We start from the raw sequence: 13891 nt of genomic DNA, 5'->3' as shown, positions 1-13891 counted from the left end.
ATCGTATGACCTCAAAACCATCCATTCGAAGTTTGTTTCTTTGTTTTCTTGCGGTGGTTGATTTTGAAACCAATATGATGCCAATGCCCATACATTCACATCGTATGACCTCAAAACCATGCATTCGAAGTTTGTTTGTTTCTTTGTTTTCTTGTGGTGGTTGATTTTGAAACCAATATGATGCCAATGCCCATACATTCACATCGTATGACCTCAAAACCATGCATTCGAAGTTTGTTTGTTTCTTTGTTTTCTTGCGGTGGTTGATTTTGAAACCAATACGGTGCAACGCCCACACATTCACATCGTAATGTCTCAAAACCATCCATTCGAAGTTTTTTTGTTTGTTTGTTTTTTCTTTTCTAGCGGTGGTTGATTTTGAAACCAATAGGATGCAATGCCCACTCATTCACATAGTATGACATTAAAACCATCCATTAAAACCATTTTAAAAAAAGGTACGATCTTTACATTGGAATGTCTTTGCATTTAGATTACTCATTTTTGACACACACTAAATTTGTCTTATTGGCTGGAGGGGGGGGCCCACTAAGATATTCTTGAACCCGGGCTCACGGGTACCTTGCTACGCCATTGACCATGTAGCCAGTCCGCCCCTGATCATAATAGTAAAAGTAATCATATTCATTTGTAAAAAGTGTTTTAGAGTTGCCCTATGATTAACTTAAGACCCATCGGAGCTTCGCAAGCTACCCAAAGGCCGGTACATTGATTTATATGTACACACACACACCTTTTTTTTATCGTCCCTGACCTAAACAAAATAAAACTAGATCTATCAACAGACGCCATTGAGGGAAAAAAAAACAACTTCGCTTCATTTAGCCAAAATGGCTGCGCCCATAGAAGATTCCGATAATTTGTTAATCTTTGTGCATGACCGTCGCACAGAGGCATCTCCAGAAGTAAAACTGTCGCTCTCTGGTATCCAGTCATATTTAGCCTTTAGAGACAAAATAAAAGAGGTAGCCAATCATTTAATCTAGAATCTAGATTAATCTACTCTAGACTAGATTTCAAGCCAAATTCAGAAATGGCCCAACCAAATGATCAACAAATGATGTCTCTCAAAATCAAATGAATTCAATTTCAATACTAATAGTTACACTTACACTACTTACAGTTATACGTTACATTGTATTAATCTTTTGACTATTATCAATTATGATCTAGATCTAGATTCTACTAGTCTAGATTAGGCTAGATCAACAATCTAGACTCTACTAGCTAGTTAACTCTAATTCTTCTAGACTTCATTCATGAATCATGTCTTCCATTCAATTTATAAAATCATAAATGTACATTGTATTCATAAAGAATCCTATACATTAGAGTTTAGACTTAGAGTCTACTGTCTAATACTACTATTAATGAACAAATACTATACTAATTAATAATGCTATCTAAACATACTTTAAAGTTACAGTATCTTTTTAACATTTTTCCAAGGACCAATTTTTTGACAAAGTTCACCACCAGACCACCATGTCCATAGTTTGCTTTAAAAATATTTTGAATTTTGGCATTGATGGTCCATTGCATCAGTGGATTAAGGATTTTCTGATAGGGAGAGAACAAACTGCAATGATAAATGGCTCTAAATCAATAACAGTAAACTCAGGTGTAATTCAAGGAACAGTCTTAGGTCCACTACTATTTTTAATTTAAATAAAAAATTTACCAAATTGCATTAGTTCAGGAACAAAAGTCAGATTATTGGCAAACAATGGACCTCATTGACCAATCGTAAACAAACAGCATTTAGCCACATGATTCTATAAATCTTAGATATTATGTAATCCATAAAGGCTGTCACGAGATACATATTTTTCATTGATTTATCAATATTATGACGTGTCTAAATATGTTTATTTATGATTGGTGAATGAGTTCCATTGCATAATAAATAGAACAATAAAAACAACACAAGATACAGAAATTTCACAAAGAGAATTAGATGAATTACAGAAATGGGAATCAAATTGGAGCATGTCTTTCAACCAGAAAAATGTCTGTTATTAAGAGTAACAAAAAAAATAAAACAAATTAATTCCACTTATCTTATTCATGGTAAACCAGTAACACAGACTAAAAATGCAACAACCGGTGTTATAATAAATGAAATGAAATGGAATCACTGTATTGATGAAACTATTGTTATAAACCTGGTGGTGGCACAGATGGGGGTAGTGGTGTGTGTGTAGTCAGCCGACGCAAATCGCCCCAGGCCAGCGCTAGACGAGCGGTCAACCGTGACGAGTTACGACGATCGGCCGAGACGAGTGTCAACAAGAGAGTTCGGGAAGGATCGCCGACGTGAACAGAGCTCAGGGGCGTCACGAGAGTTGTAGTCATCTGACCACCTAGAAACGTTGAGCGGCGTTCTGTCCGGTTCTAGAAGGCCAGTAGGGACCCTATATAAGAGCGGAGGTGACGCAGTCAAGACGGTTCAGAAAGCGGGTTCACGACAGGAGTTCAGAACACGGTCGACTACAGCACAGTTCAACAGTGTGGTTCTGTACGGAGCATTACGACGGTTCAGTGCGGAGTACTGTCAAGTACAGTTGAGAAGAACGGCGTCTTGATCTTGGTCTGTGATCGAGTCCGACACAACGAGCCCAAGTGTGTGAAGTCAGTCCCGAACTGTTGAACCCAGTGCAAGCCCGGAACGAGACGGAGAGGCCAGTGCAAGACTTGATACGGCGGAACGGTGTTATCGGAGAGATATTTGTTATCGCAGAGCTATTTGTACTGTTCTACGTGCTGCCAATTGTACAGTATTGGCTGTTATTTATGGACATTAAACCTTTACGTTATTTTGGAGCCCTGACTTGTCAAGTTCTTTAAGTTGGTGGTGTATGGTGCAGTTTGCAGAAAGCCTGGATAGTGAGATTCGTAACACTATAAAAAAATGAAACAAAGCATTAGGGTTTATTAAAAGAAATTTATTAAATAAAAATCAAATAAGAACATAAAACTAAAATGTTATTTAACCTTGATTTAGCTACTAATAGAATATATATAATATATATATATTATATGCATCCTCTGTTTTGACCTCTCAACTCAAGAAAACATTAAGAGACTGGAACAGACACAAAATAGAGTTGTGAGATTCATTACAAACAAATATTCACATTTGACTTGAGTAACACCTTTAGTAAAATCACTAAATTTAAAAATTTTTCAGGAGAGAAGATTCAAAAGTAAAGTAAAAATTATACATAAAATATCATCTTCAAATACAAAAACAAAATCTAATAAAATACTCAGAAAGACACAAAGATAAAGGCACATTCCTCGTTCTATATATGCTAGGACTAATTTGTACCTTCTTCCCTAGTTAGCCAGGAAAACCAGTGACTTGGCAGAATTTAAGTCATTGGTTAACATGCATGACTAGATTTATGATGCATAGGATGTAATCATCTTCTTTTTAAAGTAACGTCTGTATTGTATAAGATTATAAGATAAGAAGATCATTATCATAGAGTCCAGATAGTGAGAGTGAGATTGATTTTCTAGATCTGACATTGAAATAAGACTTAGACTACTAAGAGAGACATAAGACATGATAAGACTGATGAGAGATTAGCTGACTACTCTCAGAATTTTATATCTATTAGATCTAAATCTAGACTTCTAGTACTCTAATATTATTTAAATTGATATCAGGATCTATACTCTGTCAATCATGCTAATCTGTATTATTCTGTATACTAAGTTTATATCTTAAACTATTTCTCTAAGGGAACCCTTTTCACATTCTAATCATTTAATGGAACACTTTTCTTTTTTGGAGTGGTTAATTCATGTGCTGGCCTACTAGTTAATTATTTCAGTAGATTATGAAACTACCTATTCAGGCCAGTGTTCTGCGGAACACAGTTTGGGAAACACTGCATCATATTCTTGTCCTTCCAACCAAATTAAATTCTATCGTATTATTTTTGTTAAAATGTTGTTGTTTTTTATTTTCACTGAAAGATAAAAGCTCAAAGCATGTTTGTATAACCACATATGCTATTATATACGATATATAATGCATCTTATATTGTTTTAGTTAGAAGATCATCTTGATTTAAAATGTTTATGCATGCTCTGTACTAACTATTGTCCTCATCATATGTTTGAAGGTTCTCAAAATAGATTCAGATGACTTTGTGATAGCTACAACAAGTAGAGAAGAAATCAAAGATCAAGAGTCATTTGGTAAATGTTAGATCCACTTAGTTTTTTTTTTTAATTGTTGGGGAGTTGTGGAACAAGTAAATAACAAAGACAGGCTGGTAAAAACTCTTTGGGTATAAAGTGTTTTTAACTTTGTGTCTGCAATCACAGTTTAAAATGGCACATGGAGCAATACCATATATATTCTTGAATCTAAGATGTACCCCTTTCAAAGCCACTAAAATTTTTTGGGGAGTTGAAGATTAGAAAAAAAAAATTTAAGACGTGATTCCTATCTATTCCATTGCATCAATATTGTATCCTTTCACGCCTCAAGTAAATATGCCAGCCTAACCAATAGCCATAAAATACCCGTTATTGGCATCAAGGATGAAAGACAAGGAAATGGAAAAGTTAAGAGATTGTCGTACTCTGCTTAATTCTGAGGGCAGTGATATTGCTGAAGACTTTTAATCCTCTTTCTCTAGCAATGAAGATGACAACCTCATTAATGTACTTTTCTATAAAAAAAAACATTTTGTAAACATTATGATACCGCCTGACATATCTGTTTATTCTCAACCCCATTGTTAATCATCAATGATATGAAAAGAAATATTAAATTAGCTGCTGCGGCACATGTCAATTTACAAGTATTGGTTACTCTCTTTTTTTTTCAGTCGTTACAGAGAACTAGACACTGCATTTTAATAAAGAAAATTTAATGAATATAAATAGAGCAAAAATGTTTGAGGAAGTTTTACTATTAAATATAATGAACTATAGAATTCTAAAATAAAAAATATGGCACTTATCAATTTGTGCTTTTTCGTATTTTATGTATTCATTTCTTTAAAACTATTTCTCCTTTACAGAGTTTATTGAAAATGGGGATACATTTTACATTCTCAAAGAAGTCACACAAGAGTTATGTGCTCCTACCCATGAAAGAGTGGACTATCTTCCCCACTATGACACGATTGTTAAAGGTGGCATGTATGAATACTATGCGTCTGAGGGACAAAATCCATTACGTAAGAGATAACCTTTTTTTTTTAAGAGAGCTGTATGGTTAGATGATTCAGTAAAATTTTAGTCTTGGCAAGGATGGGTCTCATGTTTTGGGGCATGTGAAGGATAAACAGAGTCTAATCCAAAAGTTTTCAGTGAATTTTTACTATTATTAATAGATGATGTCGTAAAATAAATCTTTTTTTTTTTATTTAGTTTTTTTTTTTAAATAAGTACTAGCCTAAAGATTCTATTATCTCTACAGCATATGCTTTTGCTGAGTTGATTGACAACTCTATAGCTGCAACAGTACTGAACGATGGTCCACGCCAAATTGAGCTGAGACTGGTATGTTTTTTTATTTAAGAAATGTTCTGTTAGGTTAAGAACATTGGGAATCTTGACTTGTGCTCAATAGGCTATTTCTGTTCATGAACATTATCATTGATAACTTGTTCCCAGGTCCCAATCTATGTTCTCTCTGTTATGCTCCAATCAAGACTTAAATCACATATATGCGTCTGCACAACTGCTCAGCTTTTCAGGCGCTCTTTAAAGAAGTGGATAATACTTTAGTAAACATTTAAAACGTTTATTCAGAATTTTAAATGGTCATCGAGTCTTCTACCCTAAGTGTCTCTATTGTCATTTCTTCTAGCGTCTCTAAACATGTCATATTTCCTGTCTAATTTTATATACTCTTTTAGTCCAGAGATAAATGCTCAAATTATTATAAATATGTATCATAACACTTGGATATTTCCAATCGGGTTTTCAAGTTTATAAAACAATTATGGAATTTTATGGAAAAGCAAGAAAAAAATCATTTTCTGTGAATTTTTGAAAACAAATGTTTGTTTTTGGTTTGAAATGAAAACAAAGTTAATTTAAAGAATATTTTTTTCAATACCTCCATGATAATCTGAGAATAGGGAGATAGGTTTTAATTTTGGATGTTTGCAGACTATCATGTTTCGAATCATTTAGCTTATAATTGTTTTCATCTTCCAGTACTTAGACGATGCGGCTGTCAACAAAAACTGTATTGTTGTCATTGACAACGGCAAAGGAATGACTCCACGTCAGCTTAATAACTGGGCTATTTATAGACTTTCAAAGTTTACAAGGCAAGAAAAGAGATTAAGTCAAGGGTAAGATTAATTTCCTTGTAACGCTATAACCCTGGATAACAATTGGTGAGGGGATGCCCAACTCTCAGATGATTGCTAGACTGACTCATTGACCCAAAATGGCCCATCTCAGACTGGCTCAGCTAAAACAAAAACCTCATAGGAAGCAACAAGACATCGCAACAAGAAACAAAAAAAAAAAAAATTTGCTATGTGGAAAGTGAATTGAGACACATGCACCGAATCAAGACACAACAAAAACTTAATTGTGCCTAATTTTTCATGGTACACACCTCAATAAGCTTTATCTCATTTTCTGTGCTTTGGGTCTGCTATTCAATTTAAAATGTTTAACGTTCTGCAACTGAGAAGATTAAATTCATCTTGGTATTTTTTTTACCTGACTTTTTTTTATTGGGTTTTTATGATATTAAGCAAGAAATATGAAGTATATTAAAAAATTTTAAAAACTCTTAATCCCCTGTAAATACTTTGAAACTCAGATTAAGTAGTGAACTGACAAGATAGAAGCCAGTGCCGAGTTGAATAACTAAGTTTGATTGAACAAACTTTGACAAAAAAAATTTGGTCTAGATTTGATTTCAGTTCCCCAACATAGTTGGAACATTGTTGTTTCTTGAGACTTATTTTCAAAGTTATTGTTATTCTACTGCTTCTAGTTTCTACTTTTTAATACATTTTCTTGTTTACTTTTTTATAGGAAAAAAAACAGTAAAAGGTAAAAAAAAAAATTTTACTTAATTTTTTTTTATAAATTTGATTGAGTGTTGAAGTATGTACCAACTCAAGGCTTTGTGTGGAATAGAGTGATCTGTGTGTTGATCCTCTTTATAAACTGTTTGATAATTGGTTCAATTTTAAGTTGGCTGTATTTTCTTTGTTGTGTATTTCTTTACACCATCTTTCAATATTTTTAAAAAAATTTTCAGTCATAACATAATTTGTTTCATTATGCGTATATAGCTCATTAATTTATTTATGGCAGCAATCCAGACATTGAAATTACGGAGCAGAAAATTGTGGATGACTCCCTCAGTCCAGCTGGCACCTGGGCCCCAAAGTTCATGAACAGTGACATCTCCTACTTTGGGGTTGGAGGGAAGCAGGCAGTCTTTTTCATCGGGACATCTGTCAGGGTAAGAAGGATTTTGTTAAAACAAAAAGATTTCTGTTTGCAGCAGAAAATGTTTTGAGATTCTTAAATTGAACTATAAAACAAATACCTAGGAAAAACGTGTATGCTTGCTCTCCCTAGATGATCAGTAAACCCAAAGATTCTACTGATGTCCATGAGCTGGTCATCTCAAAAGAAGAATTTGAGAAAAGAGAAAAAAACAACCAGTCCATCTATACAGGATATATTAAAAACAGAAAGGTAATTACTATCATTAACACACATTAAATTTGTACATGCAGCTTCTCCTACATTGAGATCTAAACATTAAGACCTAAGCTAGTCTTGTCAACTTGACTGTTTGGTTTGGTTTCTCATTATGCCTTACTATTCTTACTAGCCAAGATTCGGGTAGTAGCTCCCATGCTGCAGTGGTGTTAAATACAGCTTTAGCTTTGTGAATAATGAAACCTGCTAAACGTACATGGGGATGTGGTGTCAAGCTTGTTAAGATCCTAGGGTCTTTGTGGGTTTTTTTTGTGTGTTTTTTTTTTTTGTGATGACCCAAATCTAACTGGCTAGTATGTTATCTCAACCTTTTCTTACAAGAAATAATAACTGTTACCATGATCGAAATGTTACAAACAGTGCAGGATTGTCGACGTGGGGGCCAGCCAAAAAGTCTGTGTTACAGCTTTCTATTATATATGTCTAAAGCTGTTCAGAAACTACCTTAGTTTCACTACAAGTCTAGGTATCCCTGGGTTCAGCTGTAATTATAATAACACTTAACAACTTGATCAAAACACAGAAACTTTATTATACTTCATGGCACATATCTTTATCGCTAAAACTAACACACTTCTGGTCATTCGCCCCATACTTTCAAACTGACATATATCTGTAAAAATAGATAATACACACATAGACATTCATTCATAACAGTCTGCATGTGTACTCTCCCTGACATAGAATATAAAGTCTGCATGTGTACTCTCCCTGACATAGAATATAAAGTCTGCATGTGTACTCTCCCTAGCATAGAATATAAAGTCTGCATGTGTACTCTCCTTAACATAGAATATAAAGTTTGCATGTGTACTCTCCCTAGCATAGAATATAAAGTCTGCATGTGTACTCTCCCTAACATAGAATATAAAGTTTGCATGTGTACTCTCCCTAACATAGAATATAAATTTTGCATGTGTACTCTCCCTAACATAGAATATAAAGTTTGCATGTGTACTCTCCCTAACATAGAATATAAATTTTGCATGTGTACTCTCCCTAACATAGAATATAAAGTTTGCATGTGTACTCTCCCTAACATAGAATATAAAGTTTGCATGTGTACTCTCCCTAACATAGAATATAAAGTTTGCATGTGTACTCTCCCTAACATAGAATATAAAGTTTGCATGTGTACTCTCCCTAACATAGAATATAAAGTTTGCATGTGTACTCTCCCTAACATAGAATATAAAGTTTGCATGTGTACTCTCCCTAACATAGAATATAAAGTTTGCATGTGTACTCTCCCTAACATAGAATATAAAGTTTGCATGTGTACTCTCCCTAACATAGAATATAAAGTTTGCATGTGTACTCTCCCTAACATAGAATATAAAGTTTGCATGTGTACTCTCTCTAACATAGAATATAAAGTTTGCATGTGTACTCTCCCTAACATAGAATATAAAGTTTGCATGTGTACTCTCCCTAACATAGAATATAAAGTTTGCATGTGTACTTTGCCTGACATAGAATATCATGACAACTGAATTATTATGTACCTTCAGCACTAATACAGGGGAAGGGGTTAAGTATTCAGCTTCTGAACTAAGGGTCGTGAATTTGAATATTGATGAGGCTGGGATTTGTTATTTATAGTCTCCTCCAGCTCTAAGTGCCAGACATGAGTTAGCTGGCAACCCACTTTGGATATTGGCTAGCTTTAGATATCTGCTCAGTAGACTGCTAGGTCTCTATAGGAAAGTAATCCTTTATTTAGTGCTAATTATATCCTTCATTATATAATGATGTATCTGTACTTTCAGCACTAATAATATCAATTTACAATTCATTATTGCTGTTTCATATTCACTAACGCTAACAAGTGACTAGACATTATTGTTGCATCTTTAGCACCCTTGCTATCACTTGATTAAATAAATTTGCTGTGCATTTCTAGCCAGGAGACACATCGCACATACATTCAGAGGAGGATAACCTGATCAAACTTATCACAGAGGAACCAACTAGAGGCAGTTTCACTGCAGTGGTCATCCAAGGAGTCAACACACAGCATGTGACCTACTTAAAGCAGAACTTTAAGATGTGGACCAGACAGTTGGCGTAAGTATTGGATGTAACATACACTCTCTAAGATTTGGAAAACAATAACTTAGAATATCTTTAAAAAAAACAATTACAAATAAATTGCAAATATTCTGAGACAAAACTCAAATATATATACAAACTGTTTTTTAAAGGTATAGGTTTGTTTTTTGTTCAAAAATAAAATAAAGTTAATTTTCTTTTTACTAATCACAAAAACTTTTATTTTTTTTATCATTATTAACATAAAAAAGGGCAAATAGTTTTTAGTTGTGAGTTTAAAATAGCCTCAAGAAAAGAAAAGAAAAAACAGCCCAATGCAAAAAAGGCTTTGAAGCACTTAACATAGCCTAAAAGGATTGTGCCATTAAAGAACAGAAACTGTAGTTGTGATCACTAGAATGATTTTCTGTCATGACTTGCCAAAATGAACTATGATTGAATTATTATCTCCAGGCACATCTATCATTTCTATCTTCATGGACCTGATGGAAATAAAGAAAATGTCAGCATATCTCCAGACACATCTCCCTTCAATAACATCAATATTACTGTAAGTACTTCATTTTTGTACATCTTACAGTGATGGGAATTTTCCAAAAATTTTCAGAATTCCAAAAATTTATTCTGATCTGATTTTCTAGCAAAAAAAATCCGAAATTTTCCTGACATTTATTTTTGAAACAAAAAAAAAATCCAATTTTTCAATTTTTTTTTTTTTATGAAAAAAAAATCAGATTTTATTATTTTTCCATTTTCGGAAGAATGCGAAATAAAATTTTTTATTTGTTTTAAACATGCGATTATCCCGTCTTTTGACACAGTTAAAGTTCTATTTTAAAAAATAAATCTTGTGTTATCGTAATGTCTTATAAGTCTAGATCTCGGTCTAGACTAGAGTGACTAGAGTGGTTTGAATCAGTCTAGATAGATATATTCTAGATAAGATATCTAGTTTCTTTAATTTGAATACTTTTTTATCTAGATTATCTTGGTCTAGAGCATATAGACTTCAATGGCTGCTTCAGTGCTTGACAGCTTTTGAAAAGTTCAGAAAAGTATCAGAGTATCATGATGCCTGAACGCTATGCGCTTTTAATTTTTACTCTGTTGATAGATTTTTCTAATTTGAATCCTGCCTGACGACTGCCATGAGTTCTAATGGGATTAGATTTAGACATCTAGATCTATTATAAGAATTATAAGATCTAGATCTAGTAGACCTACCAGCCATCTATATAGATTTTATAGATATTGGACTGTTTTACATGACTGTAATAAGTTACTGAGTATATGTCTGATAGAATATAGATCTAATAATAATATATTGGATCTAGAGTCATTAGAGATGTAGATCCAAGTTATTAGATTTAAATAGAGATAGATTATAGATAGATCTAGATCTATAGTGAGAAATATAAAGTTTTTTCTATATCTAATATCTATATCTTTAAAAGCCCAGTGTGATAGATATCCACTTCTTGTAAACAACTTGTGTCAGCATGAAAAAGAATCACTTAAGGAAGCCTCAATATGCAGTTTTATTGCTAAAAATTCTTTTCCTCTAAGCATTGCTCCTCATCTGGTTGTCCTTCCTTGTCTTGTTAAGAGCTCAGCACAGATTCAGCAGCTTTCTCTCAATTGCGTTTCAAAGCATTTTTGGTGGACTTCATGTGCAAAGTTTAATACCTAGTTTCTCCCATACAAAATTTAATAATCAGTGAAACAAACAGAAGTGTAGCTCATACTTTTGAAGTATTTCCAAAACTCAAGCATGTCTTGATTTTCAAACACATTAATTCTTGTTATTTATGGTCTCCTCCAGCTCTAAGTGCCATACATTAGTTAGCTGGCAACATGATACCCACTTTGGGTATTGGTTATAGATGTTTGAGAGAGAAGTTGTTACCATACCAGTAAAACACATATCTATTATAGAATGCTCTGACTGCCTGGACCCAGATATAAAGCATCTGCAAAAAGCTTTCTCCTCTCATCTATATCTACAAATAATAGTGCCATGCATGCATTTTGTGTGCGTGTGTGCAGTAACCCTAACCCTAACCCAGCTTATGCATTGTAATTATTATATAATACATTATTTAAAGAAAATATTAAATAAAATGATTCTACATAATTAAAAAAAAAAATCAGCAACATTTTTTTTTAAGTCGCCGTGACAGGCCAGTTCAAAAATGGGAGTGTACAAAATTTCCTAAAATTTTTGTAAAGTCTGTTCCCATCACTGAATCTTATAACTTAGACATTATTTATAGACACTATCTTATAAGATAATTTAGTTTTAGATAATTTTTAGTACACCTGGCATTTTATTTACATTTTACTGTTTGGCTTGAGGCCTGTTCATGTTACAGTTGTTACCAGATGTTATTTAATTCTCCCACACATTAATGCTTTGTTAAACTTGCAGGTAAATGTTCACATCCGAGGTCACCCGAATCCCAAGTCTGTGGAGCTTAGGACTATAATTGATGATATGCAATCAATGTTTGTGAGAACTGCTGCCAGCACCTTTGATTTTAAGGCCTATGTGGATGGGTCCACTGCTGTAGAAGGGGTGATCAGGTATCACCCTTTTCTGTATGACAAAGAGACTTATCCTTCAGACATCTATGGAGTGAAAAGTTAGTACAATCCTTCTTAAGACAATATTAAAGGCCAGCTTCTGTATTAACTAAATCTTCAACCTGTAGGTCTTGAATTGAAATGTATTATACCTAAAATGCTCACTCTACGAATATCTTGTTTTCTAGTTGACACAGAACCTGAGGATGACCATGGCTATGCCATCAATGATCGTCCAGCAAGAGGAAGAAGACCCATTTTTGAAACCTATTGGAATGGTCGACTCATTCCTTATACAGTCATTGAAGAGTAAGTAATGAGTTTTAGACTGACTGGATTGATGGTCATTTTTTTGGTCATTGATTCCAGTAATGGATATTTTAGGATTATTCTTTATAGATTTAGATTTAGCTCCTTCTCAGTTCAGGGCAGCAAGCTCTCTCTCTACAGAATTGGTCATTGGCTACTTCCATATCATATTCCCAGCTGTTTCCTATGGATCTTAGCTCTTCTAATAAGTTGTTCTAATAAGTTGCTACATTATGATAAAAATGGACGACTTTGCTATCACTTTTTTTTTCTTTTTGGCTTCCATCCTATTGTTGATTTGAGCCAATGTGTTTTGTTTTGTCTATGGGTATGTCTAAATTGCATGTGAAGTTTGGTCACCATTTCTCTTAGGGCATGTGTAGGAGAGAACTTCTCAATTCTTTTCTGTTATGGAAACAAGTAATGCTTGTTGGACCTCACACCATGAAACAGCTAGTTTGGCTGCTCTTTAGTTTAACTGTATATTTCATAAATATCTGACAACTAAACATCATCAGCTTCATAGAAAAAAAAATGGAAATAATAATGATGTGTCTTGATGCAACTGTCTTTTGAGGTTATATTTACACATTTCTAGTGGCTCTACCTCAATTTTCAAAATAAATTTTATTAAACTTTCAGTAGTTTGATAAAGGGACATAATCTTGTTTATTTCCAGCTTTGACTGGTGCTCATTACCAAAGAGACAAAAAAACATACCATCCGAGTGCTACAACAGGTAACTTTTATAGTTAATTATTTTTTAAAACATTTTTTAGAATGAAGTTTAAAGAGAAGATATTTAAAGGCACTCTTTAAAACTTATTCGGTAAATAAATTTGTTATTAGAATTTCTGGTGTCTTGTGGACGAATGATAGCTTCCAGGTCAGCACCAACAAGCTGACCTTCATGGACCTAGAGTTGAAGCTGAAGGACAAAAATACAAACTTTGTACGGATAGTCAACGGTCATGTGAGTACTAAAGAATATGTTAAGACCATGTCTCTGACCAGTCACATACTGACTTGCTTCTCTATCTATTTCTTTAAAACTTATACTGAAGAGTGTTCTGATATAGTATCACTGACCTAGTAATGCAGTTGCAAATCTCTCACACAGTGAGGCATTGTGTGTAATTGCTGGACTCTTTTCTAGCTAATGGAGAGTATCTGAGCACATCTTCTTTGAACA

General features: G+C 33.7%; 1 protein-coding gene across 1 annotated transcript in view; it reads left to right on the top strand.

The window, feature by feature from the left end:
- Nucleotides 1-803: 803 nt before the first annotated feature.
- The window catches only part of LOC106073145 (structural maintenance of chromosomes flexible hinge domain-containing protein 1-like), a 56706-nt gene continuing 43618 nt past the window's right edge, over nucleotides 804-13891 (top strand). Inside the window, exons 1-14 of the mRNA XM_056015214.1 lie at nucleotides 804-986; nucleotides 4158-4233; nucleotides 5067-5225; nucleotides 5468-5550; nucleotides 6214-6353; nucleotides 7054-7071; nucleotides 7339-7489; nucleotides 7609-7728; nucleotides 9659-9822; nucleotides 10261-10357; nucleotides 12236-12449; nucleotides 12579-12699; nucleotides 13379-13438; nucleotides 13549-13672. Coding sequence (XP_055871189.1) covers nucleotides 852-986; nucleotides 4158-4233; nucleotides 5067-5225; nucleotides 5468-5550; nucleotides 6214-6353; nucleotides 7054-7071; nucleotides 7339-7489; nucleotides 7609-7728; nucleotides 9659-9822; nucleotides 10261-10357; nucleotides 12236-12449; nucleotides 12579-12699; nucleotides 13379-13438; nucleotides 13549-13672 — 1662 coding nt within the window. The 5' untranslated portion in view covers nucleotides 804-851. The remainder of the gene's footprint in view (nucleotides 987-4157; nucleotides 4234-5066; nucleotides 5226-5467; nucleotides 5551-6213; nucleotides 6354-7053; nucleotides 7072-7338; nucleotides 7490-7608; nucleotides 7729-9658; nucleotides 9823-10260; nucleotides 10358-12235; nucleotides 12450-12578; nucleotides 12700-13378; nucleotides 13439-13548; nucleotides 13673-13891) is intronic.

This window comes from Biomphalaria glabrata, chromosome 17, assembly GCF_947242115.1.
Source record: "Biomphalaria glabrata chromosome 17, xgBioGlab47.1, whole genome shotgun sequence".
Lineage (NCBI taxonomy): Eukaryota > Metazoa > Mollusca > Gastropoda > Planorbidae > Biomphalaria > Biomphalaria glabrata.
Note: the sequence above shows the minus strand (reverse complement) of the source record. Positions and strands in the feature narration are given on the sequence as shown.